Source organism: Hemibagrus wyckioides, linkage group LG09 (genome assembly GCF_019097595.1).
Source record: "Hemibagrus wyckioides isolate EC202008001 linkage group LG09, SWU_Hwy_1.0, whole genome shotgun sequence".
Taxonomy (NCBI): domain Eukaryota; kingdom Metazoa; phylum Chordata; class Actinopteri; order Siluriformes; family Bagridae; genus Hemibagrus; species Hemibagrus wyckioides.
In genome coordinates, this window is record NC_080718.1 from 24342047 (window position 1) to 24360756 (window position 18710).

General features: G+C 38.7%; 1 protein-coding gene across 2 annotated transcripts; it reads right to left on the reverse strand.

The window, feature by feature from the left end:
* Positions 1-777: 777 nt before the first annotated feature.
* Positions 778-18419, reverse strand: jade1 (jade family PHD finger 1). 2 transcript variants are annotated; one of them, XM_058399387.1, is made up of 12 exons: positions 18240-18419; positions 15783-15831; positions 15402-15494; positions 14115-14185; positions 13815-13972; positions 12564-12754; positions 11040-11251; positions 10269-10436; positions 9136-9252; positions 7757-8230; positions 4664-4781; positions 778-4258 (listed from the first exon to the last, which is right to left on the reverse strand). In XM_058399387.1, exons 3-12 carry the CDS (start codon positions 15448-15450, stop codon positions 3414-3416), a joined length of 2403 nt encoding a protein of 800 aa, XP_058255370.1. In that variant the 5' UTR covers positions 15451-15494; positions 15783-15831; positions 18240-18419; the 3' UTR covers positions 778-3413. The 2 variants fall into 2 exon arrangements, with proteins under 2 accessions (XP_058255370.1, XP_058255369.1); XM_058399386.1 differs by lacking the exon at positions 15783-15831.
* Positions 18420-18710: the final 291 nt, after the last annotated feature.

Consider the following 18710-nt stretch of genomic DNA (forward strand, 5'->3'; position numbering starts at 1 on the left):
CTGATTGGTCAGAACATGTAGTTGAATTTTCTATAACAGCAACTACTAACTATATATCCCACTCCCAAGCTCCCAGTGTTCTGAGTTTCCAGTGTGACCACTGGCTCTGCCCCTGGTCAGAGTCTCGTCACTTGGTGGTGCTCACTGATGCTGTGCATGGATCTGTGTGAGACAGCCTGTGACCAGGAGACAGCCATGGACAGAGCCACTTGGGGACCTTTACATCTGTCAGGAATTAGTGTCTATAATGAACTCAGAAACTACACTGACCTAATAGTTCCCCACAATCCCTTGGTTGCTGTTGTAGAAAGGACATTATTTATTGTCCAGTGTCACCCAAATGAGGATGAGGTTCCCTTCTGAGTATGATTCCTCTCAAGGATTCTTCCTCATATAATCACAGGGAGTTTTTCTTTGCCCATGTCTATATACAGTATGTATATATATATATATATACAGAATATATCACACAGATTCTGTATGTAATGAACACTCCCTGTAAAATGAGTGAAAATTGTTTAATCAGTGGTATTGTGAAGTTCTTCTAGATGATTCTTTAGGATTTCTGGACATTTCTTTAGGATTCTTTGGATTCTACTTGTAAATTTCATTTATATGAACAAGCCAAAGAAACATTATGGAGTCTAAATATTATTTACACAAGAATACCTCAGATGGTGTACTATATTTGAGTCATTTTTTTAGACATTGTCTTAGAGCTACAGCACCCCCTGGTGGTTAAGAAAACACGACACTTTTATTAAGTAAAGACTTGCTAGTTTAATCTCAAAGGGGTTTATTCACAAAATAGATGCATAACAAAAAAATACAGCAGCACATGTTCATATAAAAGGTCTCTTTGTATGTGAAAAATAACTTTTTAGAGAACATAGTCAAGCTGCGCTGCATTGCTCTATTCTAGTGCAACATGTTAACCAAAGCCACACAGGCACAAGATCAACACAGACCTCTCAGAAGTCTGCTCGCGATTAGCATAAACAACAAACAAACAAACAAACAAAAAAACATAAAGAAAACATCCAAGTGCAAATCTAATTTTGTACTGACCAAAGGCAACGCTGACAAGTAGTGAAGCTTAAGTTTGAGAAAATGTTCCAAAATTCATTGTCATGACTTCAGTCATTTGTGGCACAATTTTCTTAACTTTCTCTGAAATCATTCTTTACAACTTAGTGCAACATGAACCCATGTTAAGAGGAGGACACTTTATAGACATTTTAAACCTAATTTTAGGAAATGAAAAAAAAAAAAAGGTTTGAAGTGAAATAAATGAAGACTGATCTTATTCTTTAGTTGTATTACGTGTTAAATTCAGTTACAAGGACAGCAGAGGGATGACTGATGTATACAGATAGATCCCAACAGATCAGTGTACAGGTTCTGAAGATTGGAGGGAGAGGGTGAGAGAGAGAGAGAGAGAGAGAGCGCATCTTTTTAATCTGTTCTCACACAGATAAGATGATCTTAAAGTTACAGTGCTTTCTTAAGAATTTCTAAACAAAATGCTCATAAGCCCCCCCCAAAAAAAAATTACACTTGATGATGCTGGGTTAAAACATTACTATTATTATTACTATTAGAAATATTTTTAGGAACAGGGTGTACACATATGTGACAAAGGGATTTGAATTTCTTTCTAAAGAAAACACGTTTCCTCGAGTCTACCGTTGGACTCGATTTCACCGTGAGCGCTGTGAACAATTTATAGTAAAGAATCAGGCTTGGTTGTTATTTTGGGGAAAACGGAAGTGCACAAAATAAAGAATTACCTGAGGAGAGAAAGATGATGTGACGACAAAACGGAGCGCCACAGTCTCTTTACATAGGAAAAAGGAAGGAAAAAAAAAAAAAACATTAAACAAAATAAATTAATTCATAAATACAGTTTCATGGGTAGATCCTGGAATTCATCGAATCATCCCCGGAAAACAATGCAGAGATTATTATTGGTAAAAAATAAAAATAAGCGTTTACATCTAATTTGAGCCTAGGCCAAGGCTACGTTCCAACATGTTTCTCCACATGCCCTGGTTGACTTTCGCCCTTTGACTTTTTTTTCCCCCTTATCAAAAATGTTTGTTCTGATAGTTTATGAGCTCAAATAACATTTCAGAAATAGGATACTAAGTGAAGAGAGAAGGTCCAGAAGGTACCGCAATCAAGAAATTGTAAGTGGAGTAATTTAAAAACCAACGAGCAATAAAATTCTTCATATTTCCAAGAAATATATATATAATGATTTGCTCCATTTAAATTGAGTTTTAATCTGCTAGCTGGTCAGAAGGCCAGCCACTTTGGCCAATATGTGCATAGTTAAAGCAAATAGACAGTAAAATGGCTAAGAATGTACATTGTGCTTGCTAGGATGAGTGTATTCTCTCTCCCTCTCACACACATACACACACATAGGGATGGAGGTCAACAGGGACATGTTGAAAACAAGTGGAATGAGGGACAAATTTATCTATTTGACATAATACCATTAAAGTGTATGCATATACGTTACCAAGTCAGTGGTTCCCAATCCCAAAAGCCTCAGCATATCAATTTCCTACACAATACGCACATGACTCGACCGGCTAAAAGGCTTAACAGGCATGTCGGAGTGGGGGAAGAAACACAAAATTGTGCCGTGCAGGAATTCCCTAGGCTTTGAACTGGAACCTACTGAACTAAGTGCTAGTCACGATTGTACATGTCAGCGAGTTTCATCACTTGTTTCAGACCAGTGTTCAACACTACTGCTGTAAGCAATTTATATCAAGAAAAAAATAATAATAATGATGACATGATCCGGAAAAATCATGTGTGTTTTTGTTTCTGACAGGTTTCCAACAGAAAAATGAGCTAATTAGCTAAACTAATTTTATTGTCTTTGATCACAAGCTTAGCATTCAGCCTCTGAGACCTTGTCATATGCACTATGCATCGTAGCAGGCGACGAGAGGAAAATAAAGGAAAGCCAGCTAAATGAAGTACAAAATAAAAAGAAGCAGCATCGAGAAAGATATGAAATAGAAAAATAAATACCTGTCCGGTAACAGAAGCTTAAAAGGAGCTACATGTAAGATTACTGTGAAGCAAAGTCTGCTGTGTTTAAAGAACAGCAATAAAATGACCTAATAACAAGCTACTGGAGTATAAATGTGTCTATGATCAACCTGTCTAGTTAGGTTATGTCCCAGGTCTGGAATGATGTTTAAAGAATCCATTCAGGAACCGAATACTTCACTGTCTGTAAATAACACTAAATCTGATGTCTGTAACCGATGCATGAAGTCAGAATGCAAAGGAAAATCTTACATGCGGCTCCTCTAAGTGCTGCTTTTATTTGGATTACACAAGAAAAAGTTATTTGACACATAACTTCACAAAGTTTTCACGGTGTCATTTCATGACGCGAGAACTCCACGCCGCAAAACCTCCGAGCCGTACCGCTGTGTAACCGGGTCATGACTCCGAAGTCGCTGGGTGTGGCATCTCTTCTTCTGCTCTGATTGGCTGTGATCGGCCTCCGAGCCGAGGTCACGGTGCTCCGTGCCCGCCCATAGCCGAGTTCTGATTGGAGGGGAGGTGGGGGTGTGGCTTGCATCTAGAGATCTGATGGGATGAGAACGTGTAAAGTCCCTCCCCTCCACTTCCTGCTCTCCTTCCGCTCCTTTGCTATCGCTTCGTTTTGGAATGCGGAAACTTCCCCAGTTTTTAACGTTGGACATCATCTTTCCCTGATGCTGACTTGAATGCATCCTCCTAAGAGAACCATTGTACATATTCTGCATCGTAACAGAAGTTTTCATTTCCGCCGCTTTGCTATCGGACATCGCCATCGCATTATGATCCATTATACTGTTCTGCGCAGTCTCGTCTATGACCTTTGACCCTGCACTGTTTCTCTCCGGTAGTTGCTCCCAAATCCTGCTTCTCCTCCGTTTCCGCCGCTCTCCTACAGGCCGCTCGGTTTCATTCGTCGTCGTTTCGTTTCCACCGCAGTCAGCATTTGGGACTCCCTCAGAGCTGGACAGTTTACTCAGTGGAGAGGCGTCCATCTTGGCGGATTTATCCCCTTCGCTTTGGCCTCGTCTGGAGGCTCCGTGACGCGAGACGTTCTTCCTCTGCGAGTGCTCGGTGGCGCTGTTCTGAGCCGTGTGCCCTCTCAGAGGTTGGGGGGAAGTGGATGCGGAGGGTGCGACCCGGAAGTAGAACATGGCCTCCTCCAGTTGCCTGGTGGAAGATATGCCTTAAATGCACATATGTAAAGAAGAGAAAAAGAACAGAGGTGAGAGGGCATAAAAGAAAGAAATAAAGGAAGAGAGAGAATGTGAGTAAGACAGACTTGTCTCAAGGGGCACAGCAAATACAGGTTACAGCAGTGTGATTTCCATCCATCTGTTCTTACATAAATTATTAACGTGATAAAAGTTACTTGAGTGACAGACATTAATCCCTGCATTCAAATCTGATCAGCCGATCATCTCAGGAGCCTTCACATGTTCTAATGCAGACTTTTTTGGTTTGTTTTTAATTTTCATTTAAAAAAAAAAAAAAAAAAAAAAAAAGAGATGGAAAGCTCTAAACGTGACGAGACACTGCAATTAAATAGGATTTAGTTGTGACAAGACACCCGGTGCAGTAGGGGGCCTACCAGAGAGCCTTCCTTGCTCCAGCAAGCGGACATGGTGATGAAATATCTGCTCCTGCACTCGACACACGGAGCGTTTGATCTTCTCCCGACGGGTCACCATGTAGGTCAGGTTCCGCACCTGTGCGCACACACACACACATTTACATATTTCCCTGTGTACTGTGCACTCACACCGAGCTCAAAAAATATTCATCAGCACTGTACTGTTAATCCAGTTCAGCTTGAGGACCATCATGTACCTGCCAGCTAATGCACTATGCATGTTATGTTTGACAACAGCCTGAAGGTCTTGGTGCCATGACCCTGTCACTGTTGCACTAAAAGTGCTCCATAACCCAAATAATCTCAGTGATCTGATGACTGTCATTTTCCACCAAAAGAAAGAACAGGTGTAGGCAGAAACTGTGCTACAGTGAGTATTTATGTACCTACAAAAGCACCAAATGGCCAAGGTACCATTATTTAAAAACAAAATAATTTTTTTTTTTTTTTTACCATGATTAAATATCTACATTACGAACAATGTAATTTGAACCATCTGAGATCATAATAATCAGAGCACCCACATATTTAGTGAACTTGTCTGTAAGCTAATTTTTTATTTTATTGCAGCAACATTCTGCAATATCTGTATAATAAAGGTCAGTGTTGTTTATTTGTGGAAGTCTGGGGCTCTACACGCAATCTTTCCTAAAAGGGAGAAAAATCTGTTGTAGAGTTCCACATGGAACTTTCAAGGGTGCTTCCACACCTATTAATCAAATCAGAGCGAAATGAATACTTTTGGCTAATTACTAACTGGTTTTGTTTGGGTTCACACTGTACATAATTAAACACACATTCATTCCTCAGTCAGAAGCATGGCAATGAAAAAAAGGTAAACAAACTGTAGTGGAAAATCACCAAAAATCACCTAAGCACAGAGAACTGGCTCTGAATAAGTAATCAGATCATCATGTATATAACTAGGTTTTACACTGTGTGTATGCATCCATATAAAATGGATTTATTTATTGATGGCTTAAATATTCAGAGCATACAACATTTCTACAGCACTACAGCTCTGGTCGTTGGCTCGGTTTGGCAGCTCGCATCTACTAAAAAATGCTGCTCGCAGCCCAAAACACACAGTTTGGCTTACATCCTGTAGACCTGTAGTGGGTTGAATCATGGTCAAAAAATGTGAAAGAGGGGCAGAAGGACAGAAGAGCACATTTAGGAGAAGGGAACTTTTCCTCAGTGTAGAGTAACTCAGTGAAATGTATAGTTAGATATTTAAGATTAATGAACTGATCTGACTAGGAACAGGACTTAAAATACTGAATTTTCAATTATTCTTAACCTACACCTACTAACCTATTAAACGTTTCCTGGGCAGAATGTCAATAACAGATTGATTGATACAGAAACATATTCTGAGGGCATGTCACAGATTTTTTTATCAGGAAGATACTGGTATGATTTAAACACGTACATAACTCTGTGTTTAGACTTTGTGAGATGCACGCAATTGTGAGATGAAAGAAAAATCTCAGCTGGCATGACACCCTGGGGGAAAAAACTTTATCTGTCTAAAACCAAGCTGAAGTTTATCCACAAAACCACACTCCGAGTTGTTTACTTACTTCCTTTGAATTAGTGTCTCCTAATCAAAACATGATTAGGCCCTAAAGTGAGGGCTAGAGACTCGACACCATCATTGATTCTCTATTAAGCTCCATCCACAGCTTTTAAGGCGAGACCCTACAGGTCAGTGAAGTGAGGCATAATGGTAATGGACTGAACAGGATGAAGCGCTTGCAACTTTTAAAAGAAGAATGACTGTGATGTGGGGAATTTGCAGCCCGAGAGAAAGGTTTAATGACTTCAGCTCTGTAGCCAGGCTCTGTCTATCTGACAATATTACATTTTGGATGTTTAAATGCCTTCATTAGATACACTTCCTGAATGCAGGAAGTTAACAGCACACTTTTTGCTCAAGCATTCCAAATAACATTCATTAGATGGCATTGGTAGATCTGGTTCATGTATACACAACTGATAGCCCTTACTCTTGCTGACCATTGGAATGTCTTCCGTTTATTAGAGGAGCAGTTTGTGATTTTTAAAAAGATTGAGTGTGAAGTTAACCTCAATGAAAACATGGAAGTGCCATCCACGTTCCCTTTGTCCGACCCGACACACAACACTAGATACGAGTGAATGAGTTTCCTTTCAAGGAAAAGGCACAGAAATGATCTAATTTCAGTGCAATGTACACAGATTCCTGAAATGGGAAAAAATACAAACTTGCAGTTTTTCCAAAGCCTGCAATGGAACACAAAGGGTGTTCGAAACTGGCAGCACGGCATGTCCTCGTCTGCCTGCTCAGAGGGACACTGAGTGACCACACACTAAAACAAACATTGCTGATTTATCTGCCCATCTTTTCAAATTATTGTTAAATATTAGTAGTATTTCAAGCCTTTATCTGTGTTCTTTAGAGTTTTCTTACCTTGTTATTATTAGTAACATAACTGTTTCCCTTCACCTGTATTTGCACTCTCACATAGCACAAGCTTAGGCAGTGCCAGTGTTATGCAGTTTGTTATGCCAATAAAGCATGAATTTGACTGGTGTTCAGGGTGTATTCCTGCCTTGTGCCCAGATGTCTCGGGATAGACTCCAGATCCACCATGGCTGTGACCAGGATGAAGCACTTAGATAAATAAATTAGTTTTTCTACTCTTGAACTGATATAACAGATCTAGAAATACTTGTAAGATGTAACAACATTTGTTAGCTGTCATATCAAACAGCTTGCAAAGTGCACACACTTGACAGAACAGTCCTGTACTTCGTCAAATATCAAGCGACATTTAAGCTCATGCATTCTTCAACGTGTTGTTTATTTCAAACCTGTGGTTTCTACCTTCATGGAAAAAGCCTGCTGCTAATCTTTAGATAGAGGTTTTTTTTTTTATTGCTCTGACTTCTCATTGAATCCTGAACTCTCTCTGTGGTGTCTAATGAAACTGTGAACCCCTCAGCTTCCTGATTATCACATGAGAAAGGGGGCGTGGCTGTGAACCAAAACAGCCTGACGCTACATACCCTCTCCAGGTCTTGCCGCAGGTGGGTGAAGAGACGAAGCCTGCGAAGCAGCACTTCCTGTTCTCGACGAGCGAGGCTTTCCTCTTCCTCTCGCTTAGGTGTAATGAGCGGCTGGTTGAAGTTTGATTTGCGTTTCAACTTCCAGTACTGAAACACGAAGTCCACATTCTCAAGTGGCACATGCAGGTGTTTGGAGACCTCCTCTATGTTGACGAATCTGTAAAACTCATCCTCCAGCTGCTGCACGCGGAGCTTTCTTTCGCTGAGTTGTGCTCCGTCTGCTCCTTTCGCCCTCCCTGCTATCCCTTTATCATCTATTATGCCGCTCTGCTCGTGCCAGTCCAGACCAGAGTGTGTGGGACAGTAGGATTTGAACTTGACCTCGTCCTCATCTGTAAGGATGGTGTTCATTTTCAGGCCGTGCTGCAGGCCGCAGGTAACATGGAAGGCCACGCGGCAACTCTTTGCTGAGCACTGGAGGCAAAGAGGAAGGGAAAAAAGGAGAAAACACAAAAGGCGGAAAAAAAAAAAGTCAATGTTCATAAATCAATTTCCAGATTACATGCTGTTCTAGTAAATATCCTGCTAAAAATATTGGCATTAAACTTGGAAAAAATTCCTACCACGGTTTTATATTACAGTGAATATATTAAACGGCAGTACTAAATGTCTTCTGTTATTATTAACAGGGTGGACAAATCACTAACCCGGGCACCTGGGACAAGCTGATTACATCTTCAGGCTATCAGTTTTCTAGTTGTAGCTGCACAGTGGACAAGCAGGTTCTGTAAGCTGCTGATATATTGGCTACCAGTGTTTTTCTCTCCCTTCCACCAACCGAAGAATAAGAAAAGGCACTATTGACTTAAACTTGCATGTTTAAACATTTACATAATGGTTCACATTTTTCATTGTTATCCCATAAATCCATTAAATCTTGCTTGTTCCCAAAATCATGCATTCTGCAAAACTGCACACACAACCTGAGGATGCTGAGGTCATCTAATGAAGAACACATTTCATGAAGGAGGTGATGACCCCACAGCTCATAACCAAAATGTTACCATCACAGCCAAAGACTAGCCTGCCTTTTCAGAGCAATCATGACATAAAAAAGATGGAATGAGAAAACCATGAACACCACAAAGCTCTCTTCTCTACAGGAATTTGAGAAGTCACTAACTTTTACTGATCCGTTTTATAGTATTTAACTCATTTAAATTTAATTAGCCACTAGTTAAATGATGCTTCCAGGCAAACAAAACACACCTAGTTGGCTTGCTGAAGAATTTCCCATTTGTACACCCTTGATTATGTACTATTAATCTTTTAGAAAAAAAATCCGTCCAGCTGTTTAGCCCCAGTGTGTCATGTTTTACCTGTATGCAAGCTCCGGTCTTCTCTTTACACAGGCAGCAGATTAAAGCCCATCGGTTATTAGGGATCTGAGACACGCTCGTTATGGGCTCCATCTTCTCAGGGTTACCTATGCTCACCTGAATTGTTTGAGAGAGAAAGAGAAAGTCTGATCAGCACACATCTGCAATTAATTTACGACAGCTTTGTGTTTGTTTTTTTAGATTTTAATATTATACTGCATTAAGTGATACATACACAAGCCAGCAACAAGGGAAATCACAGGTTTATATTAATGCACTCCGCTAACATATAACGTTATAAACGTTATCACTTCTATAGTAACGGCTGTTTCACAGGGACTTGTATGGCAATTCTCCCCATAATATAACAGCTATAATAATGGATTAAAATGTAATGATATTTAACAGTGAAGAATGTAGTTCAGTGGTGAAATTCCTGTATTGAGATCTATAAGCTTTTATTTCCTCCAGAGTTCATGGTTTGTCAGAAGTAATGACACGGTTGCTGTACATCATATTATAGCTTATACATATATTAAATTCTTTTGGTAAGTATCACACCACTTTGTATAAGTACAGATGTGAAAAATCTAATCTTAAATGCATCCTAACTTTCTCTTCAGGTTTTAGATCTTCCTCCGAGACTCATATGTACTAGACTGTATAGAACTCTGGGGGTTTATAAATCAAGATGTCAACAGTAGTAAAGTTCAAAAGCACACATTACACATCATGCAAATTTTAGAGTTCATTTTATTTAAACGTTCATCCTGACAGCGGATAAGGAAATGTATTTAGCCTAGGGTATGTTTTTTAAATATATTAAAATCAGAAGGTTTTAAGGCTGGAATGAAAAAAAAAACCAAGATACATGAAGGATGAAATGGTTTTTAAAACAAAAGAAATCTAAGAAGCTTTACTAAAGAGATTTTCTTTAGAACTGTACAACAAACATTATTCGAGATGCGTTTTCTATTCTTTCAATAGAAATCCACTTACTTTATAAAGTGGAAAAACACTGCAGAATAATTCGCCATTTTAAGAATTTCTTTTAATTTATAAAGACATGTAGTGGATTAGTTTTCATTAAGATGTTATATTATCGTGAACATTATCATGCATGGTGTTTATACCTCCGGTATCCACAGAGCACAGCTCACATGGACCCACTTGCTACCACTGCGGGTGGGTTTCATGGCTCCGCCTTTCTTCGGGCAGAGCTGGCATTTAGGTGAGATGCCCAGCGCACATGTCCGACACAACCAGCTGCCTTCTGGAACCTTCAGGATGCCATAACACGCCTGCAGAAAAAAAACGTAGCACTGTTCATACACACGCTTATAAACACACACGTACATTACAGACACAAACACAGTCACCAAATGTTCTTTAAGCCTGAGCAAACACACACACAAACATGCACACATACTGACTAGCATATGGCTGGCACGCCCACACACACACACACACACACACACACACACACACACAGAAAGGGTGAGAGAGCGAGAGCGAGAGCGAGAGAGAGAGAGAGAGTGCACATAATGCCTTTAAGAATTATTGTTCTAGAGATCTCCAGTTGAGAATGTTTAATAGCTTCTAATGGACTTGTTTTGTTATTAAAATATAGAATTAAAATGCAGATTGATGCGTTTCAAACTGCTTGGGGACCCTATGACAAGCCAGAAGAATTGGTTATAGTTGAATTAAACAATATAATCCAATTTTTTTTAACAAAAATTATTTAGCAAATCACAGCTGCTTTGTATTAATTATTGAAATGACATCTGTTGTTTAAGTGGAATGCAACTCATTAAACATTTTTCCTAATTAAAGGTTTTTTTTTTTTTTTTAAGTCTTTGCTTGGAAGTCTGTCTCTCTGTGTTACAGACACACACACACACCTGATGTACACATATGTTGCACTTGTCACAAAAAACCATCTCGTTGCCGTCCTCTCCGTCAGGTGACTGACAGACGTCACACACCACGTCCTCGTCGTACTCGATCCCAAGCCCCTCCTCCGTTTCCATTGCGTGGCTCATGTTGTCATAGCAACGGCGCTCAAACTCCTCCATAAGTCTCTCCATGGTGTTCTCGTCCAGCAGCTGCATGCCTGAGGACAGGACACAGACACGCCCGTCTTTCAAACACACCTGTGTTTTAACATGCATACCTTCACTTTAACACAATACACAAGCATAATCTTTGGTGTTTATAGTGTTGATGGGAGAAAACGTTATGTTTTCATGTTTACATTCCAGGTACAAAGACTGTCTGATTAGGATGACCCGTCTTCTAAAGTTCACTTATGTCCTCCTGACTGAGGGCAATCTCACAGCTCTCTAAAAAGTTTATCGTCTCAAAGAAACTTTAGACAAACAGTGAGAAATTGTGATTTATACCAAAGTGTTGTTTAATTCTCGGATCTGGTCAGGAACTTTCTGTAAGGAGATTTAACATTTATAGGAGTCCCTAGTGTCTGTGATTTGTAATAATGAGCAAGTTTCCAGAGTTTTCGGAACAGAAGAGTTTGTTCTTTGTGGTTTCTCTGTAGCATGACAGGGTGTGTTTTTGTTGAGAGAGACAGGGAGAGAGAGAGAGAGAGACTGGGGAAGGGGATATAAAGGGGAGAGAGAAAATTAAGAGAGCTGCCCTCACAAAACCTCATTTATTGAAATTTTATCCAAACATGGCACCTTATAACTTAGTCACTGTTTTTCTTATTATTATTAATAATATTTATTATTATTGTTGTTTTATTATTATTATTATTATTCTTTCCCTTATATCGTGATACTTTGGCAATCTTGAATGCTAACAATCATATCTATAAAGTCCTTTGAAATTGACTAAATTGGAAATTGAGAGAGAAACAGAGAGAAGGAGGAGGAGGAGGGATGAGTGAATGATTATTCATAGTAATAACAGGATGTAACTTGTTTCGTGGGTGTAACTATAAATAGATAAAGTAGGATGAATTGTTAAAAATAGAAACTGTGGTATAGAAGGAATAAAAAATGTTGACATGCTGTAATCATCTATTAAGTGACTATCCTGCTGTTATTGATATTTTTTTTTATCATCATGTCTTGGTATTTTAAGCAAAAAATGATCTTGTCACATTCTTTGCTTAGAGTACGACAACTAGAATTATTAAATATAATTTTCACTTTTTCACTTTTCTGACAAACCAATCTATGCAAAAATGGCTGTAAACCAGATGAGTAAAGAAACTGCACAGGTATTTAACTCGTGTTTAAGGTGTTAACATTGTCTACCTTGTAGTTTGCAATGCAAACACATGACTTCATGAATGCCTTGTAAGGAAAAGGGGAAAAACTGATCCCTCTGCAGTTTCCAGGATTAAAACTGAGCTGTGTTGGATAAATACAATGATTCAGAAAGAGTATAGCTAAAACTCTCACCCATTTGACTGAACTCTCTGTTAGCCACCTCCAGCCAGGCGACGTCTTCCTCGTTCAGGTCATAACGACATGTCCCCTCCGACAGCGTCCCGATTCCCACGTACCCCAACACGGACGCCTCGGGACCCCATGAGCGAATCAGCTTCTTTGGTCGCGTAAACAACACACTGGATAACTTTTCAGCCACAACGCTATGAGAGAAAAGGGGGGTATTTTTTAAAATTAGCATTGTTACTCGTTTACATACGTGTTTCAATAGATGGAAACTTTCACAAAAATACGAATTATAATTTAGTTTCCATAAGAGTTTAATCTCATTTTGGTTATTCGTTTAAGCCGGTATAATCAATAACATTCACAATGCGACTAAAAAAAATATTTAAAACTTTTTACCTAAGCAGAAAGGTCCAGATAATGAGGCCTTTAGCTACAACTTGTTTCAGTTACATCGCTTTTCATCTAGATACTAACTGACTAACTAACTGAATGACTGAATGGTGACTGTCATCTTTTCATTCCCAGCTATTAGTGATTCATGGCTATAAATAAGTTTGAACTGATCTTTTCGTTCGATAGCGATGCTTCACGTTCGCAGTTCTCATTAGTAAATGTCTTGAAATGTTCTATTTTCATCAACTTCCTTAAACCAGCCATATCGTAAGGTTGCTAATCAAACCCAGAAGGATAAATATGACAAAAAACTCTAAATAACTCTTCCCTTCTTATCTAATGTCTCGAACCACATAGCCACTCTCTGGTCTGATGCCCCACCTTCAGCTTAAAAACTCACGTGATTAGATAAACCACAAGATAGTCTGCTACAGAAGTACTTATTTTTTTCATACAATAATCTCCTCTGCTACCGTTTTCCCCTACATGCTGACAATCCCTAGTCTAGACCCAAGATGCTTGTTTATAAAACTTTTGAGTCATGATATACAGCTATGAGTAACATTAGTTATATCACCATCATCATCATCATCAGGACAACCATCTAACTATCTATACGATTCAATCCGAAATAAAAAAGAAGAAATGACTCAAATCTCAAATGTCTGGTGATTAATATTTCTTTGCATTGTGTGTTAAGTGAAGTGGCTGTCTAACTTTACGTTCAAACCATTAAATCCACCAGATATAATGATCCACAACATCTGGCAAATAACAGCTGGCTCTTACAGTTCATTAATTAAGCATTGGATTTTTGTATGGTATTGAGTGATGAGGACATTTTGATTGGCCTCGTCGTACCGAACTACGGGTTTGGGGATGGACTCGGGGCTCACAGGAACCTGAACACCCTTTTCCCATTCCTGCCTCCAGGGGTCTGAAAGCACATAATAATCCTCTGGACTGAGCTGGTGTGAGTCATGAAGCTTCATTGCTGTGATGAAATCAGTCCTGAACACCTGAGAGAGAGAGAGAGAGAGAGAGAGAGAGAGAGAGAAACAATGAGTCAGTCCAAACATTCATTTTGTTACTTTAAAAGAATTACAATCATACTTTCAGCAAAACATTGGAGAAAAAGAATGTATACTGAGGAGGAATTACCTCTGATGGTCTCTTCCCATCTCGTCTCCTGTGATGGGAGTTCGACATCTGAGACCATGATGTGCAATTACCTAAAGAAGAAAAATCAACACAGCCATGAAGCGACACAAACTAAAAACGATGTACAGAAAGTAACTTAAGCTTTCAAAAACAGCTGTATATAAATTCAATATTAGCATTAAACAAATACCTTTATTAAATCAGCATCATCCAAAAAGCAAAGTATTCCCCAAATGAGTCATTTAGAAAACAAATTTTCAATATTTTAATGCCAGAAAAACACAAAATACCACAAAATACCATGGAAATACCAACCTCTTCAGATTTAGTTTCATTAAAATTGCCAGAATCTATGAAAAAACATGTGATGGGCTTATTGCAAATGACCTAGAGCACTTTAGCAAAACATTCCCAAACTAGACAAGTTTGACATCTTGGGAAAGTTCCACACAGGGTTTGAAAACATTTATAGAAAACCACCTGTGGTTCAGTCGCCCGTTCCGGTCATCTTTCTGCTCGAGTTCTCATCCAGTGAACTCTCTGTGTATTTTATTAATAAGTATTGTGTATTCAGATTCTCATTTGCCTCATGTCTTGCCTCTCCATTTTTTATTACAGTCTGGACCGAAATGTTATTTTCCTACATGCTTATAAATGTTACTAGCTGAAGGTAGCTCCAAAGTAATCACTGACCCTGGGGTGAAGGGATTAACACACATTTTTTTTTTCTTTCCATTTTTTGTTACAGCAGGGTAAAGAGGGCTCGTAGTAGATTGTTCATGATAAAGCACCGCTGATTCAAGTCCAGAAAGTGCATCAGATTAGGGGAATTCCACAGTTAGAAATTGGGGGAGCCCTGGAGAGGAGCTGGGAAACCTCAGTAACACTGATCAGAGATATTAACAGAGGATCATGGTCACTGAGTCAGTTGTCTGTATGTCCAGATTTATGCAGAACCTCTAGACATACAGAGCGAGTTTGTGAAGTGGCTGTGTTAACCGTGACGATCACGCCGCCTGACCTGCTCTTCACCAGAGTGTGTGCCAAGATGTTCACTTCCTTCAACACCAGCTTGCGCACATCTGCTCATGGCTCTTATTGAACACGTGAACTAAGCAGCTTGAAAAACATTCCTCTTCTATTATGATGACAAAGATACAAAATGTACTGCAAAACGTTAAAACCTCTTGGACAGGAGAAGGACACAAGACGAAGAAAGTAATGGAGAAGGGTATTCAGCGGGAGACAAGAAAAAGAAAGATGAAAGAGAAAGCAGAAAGTGCTTACTTCCATTATCAGACTCCTCGCTGGTGCTGGGAACACGGCTTCGCTTCATGGTCAGCAGCCGCCGTCTCCAAATAACTCACCAAACTAGTTTCACTGCAATAATTACAAACTAAATGAATGGCACTGAAGTTCCAGGTTAAACCAACATGCAGTGTACAGACAGACAGCCTTAAGCATGAGCACCTGTTTCCAACAGAGTGAAGAAACAGCAGCACATTATACACAGTTTCGGATCTTGCGACATAGTAAACAACACACAAAGAGTCAAAGAAGAGTTGTGATTTATAGAGTAAGAAGAAGTCATTAAGGGTGGAAACAAAGTTGCAGGTAGAAAACTCATCCAGAAAAATCATAAAAGTAGTATAGCTTCAGAGATCTTACTTTTTATTTTTTCACTGTTTTCTTGTTTTATATCTGATCCTAAAACACACTTAAATATACAGATAAACACATAACACTTACAGCTTGCAGAGAAGTAGTAGTAGCAATAATAATTGAATACATACATACATACATACATACATACATACATACATACATAAATAAATGGAAAAAGAAACTACTCTGCATGTGATCAGCAATATTTCTGCAATATTTCAGTAAACTTATTTTAAGTGCAACATAGATACAGAATTTACTTTCATACCAAGAAAACAATACACTTATTGAAAATAATAATTACATTAATTTATTATTTATTTATTATTAATATTATTTTTATTACATTTCATTTATTTAATTTGATTTAAAATAAAACATTATTATAATGATATAGGAAGAGCTGTATTTTTATTCAGAATACCTTATAATAATAATAAAAAATATATATATAATTAACCTAAAAATATAGTTCAATGAATATGTCACTTTTAATATCAGATCTTAAGGAATATTATAATTTTACAGCATTTAATAATCATTTTCGCAAAGAAATTCCTGGTCATATTGAGATCTTAAAGGACTTAAAGCTATCCAGAGTTGTTTGTATTATTATTATTATTATTGACAGACATATAATTATAGAATAGAGTTTTAAGTAAACTACTCATTTATAACTTTTTGGATAAAATATGGACACAATTATACACATAATACTATACATACATATAATATATATATATATATATATATATATATATATATATATATATATATATATATATATATATATATATATACATACACACACACACACACACATACATATACACACACACACACACATATATATATATATATATAAAATAACCAAGTACAAAATCTGACCTCCAAAGTAAGAAGTAAACACTAAGAAGAATTCTTAGGCAAATGTACATATCAATAGATTATAGCCCATATTAATTAACAAAAATGTTTAGGTTTAAATAAAAAATGTGAAGTATGAACTGCATTAAAATAATAATAATAATAATAATATTATTATTATTATTATTATTATTATTATTAATAACGCATCCAGTTTATTCTGCACATAAACAGCGGGAACGGTTTGATTGTGTCACGTGACCCTCCAGCGAGCCGGCCATTGGCTGCAGTAGCCGGATGACGTAATAATCTAGAAACATCATCACCACCACCACCAGGATAAAACAGCGGTCTCGCGCTGATCTTTAGATAAACGCCGCTGTTCAGAAACCCGACGCCTTCCTTAATCCCGAGACTGAACAAGACTTATTATTCACAAACACTAGTTTGTTTGCGTTTAAAAGGCTCACGTAATCCGAGTACAAACACAACACAGCATTGACACAGAAACGAATTAAAGAAAAGTTTAGAAATAAATAAATATATATAAGGTTAAATGTACAGTTTGGTGCTAAAGGCTTCTTTGCTAAAAACAGACAGCGAAATATTCCTAAAAGGCCACGCCCCCCGACAAAGATATGGCTGCCCGTTATGATGCCCAACCAAAATTAAGAACATTATTAATTTCTATTTAAAAAAATATATAAGAACATTTCCATAGGATTTGCATAATTTTGTATAAAAAATATCAATTGCACCAAGAGTTGGGAATCGAATCGGTTATACAATGAGCTTCAGGCAACTTAAAGAAGAACATGAAGAAATGTGCGTATTCGCCGGAGCTCGTCTAACGTTACTTCAGCCTGGGGTTGTTTTGGTAAACAAATTATTAAAAGTGACTCTGCAAGCGTGAGGAGGATTAAAATGTCCCCATATATTCACTGAAAGGCTAGGATGTAATGAGAGAGTGCGGTAATTTAGCGTTGACAGACGCCAACACAGGAGTCAAACTAACGCCAACTCTACAGATACGGGTTTAGGATTTAAAGGAGAAAAAATAAAACAAGCTGTGCTGCGTTTATATGGCCGCTACAGTCCTACGGTGGGGAAAAAGTTTCAGCTTGAGTTTATAAACGCCTTAAATGTGATGTGTAGGATGATGCGAGAGCAAAGCTGAAGCAGAGCTCTATCGCATCCGAGTTGGCACAAACACACCAAGCAGCCCCGCGTCCCCCTCTCTCTCTCTCTCCCTCTCTCTCTCTGAGCTGCACTATAACTGCACAAATCATCGCCTCGCTCATGGAAGAAATTCTATCTAAGAGCAATTGTGGAGGTCAGATCATGCTAATATTTGTATAGGACGGGATTTTATTGCCCCATGAACTTAATCTTTTGGCGCCATTTTAATGACGTACTACGTTTCCACCACCGGACCATCTGCATTCGAAAAAAAAAAGCTCGCGGAAACCCTGGAGAGGAAAGAAGAAGAAAAACACAGCGAACGCATGGTGCAAAAGCGCTGGTCCGTAAATGTGCGTTTCATGCGCTTTGCTAAAAAAAATGCGGTAAATGTTTGAAACACGACTGTGGTACCTGCACAGAGGAGAAGACGTCGCCGCTCCTGCGTTGGCGTTTCCGTGTAGCTAAGCGATGGTGCTGCGCTGCTGCTTACAGTTTGAGTTCGGGCGGCACGGTGCTAGCAGCAGATCGTCTCATCGCCTCCCCGCCCCGCTCGCGCTCGCGCTCTCTCTCTCTCTCTCTCTCGCTCTCTCGCGCTCTCTCTCTCTCTCGCTCTCTCGCACTCTCTCTCTCTCTCTCTCACGCACGCGCACACGTTACGTGAAGAGTGTTTTCGCGCGACACCGCCAGAGGGCACTGCTCATCAACCAAAGAGACCAAAGAGTGTTTACGCGCCGAGAGTAGTAACTCCGATTTTTTTCCGGGTTTCTTCTGGTTTAATTTAAGGCCTTTTTAGCGGTCGGACTTAGCAGTGATTATTTTTCTTCATAAGGAAATAAACCGAGAAATATATTTATGAAAAAAAAACATTTAAAATGAATTAAA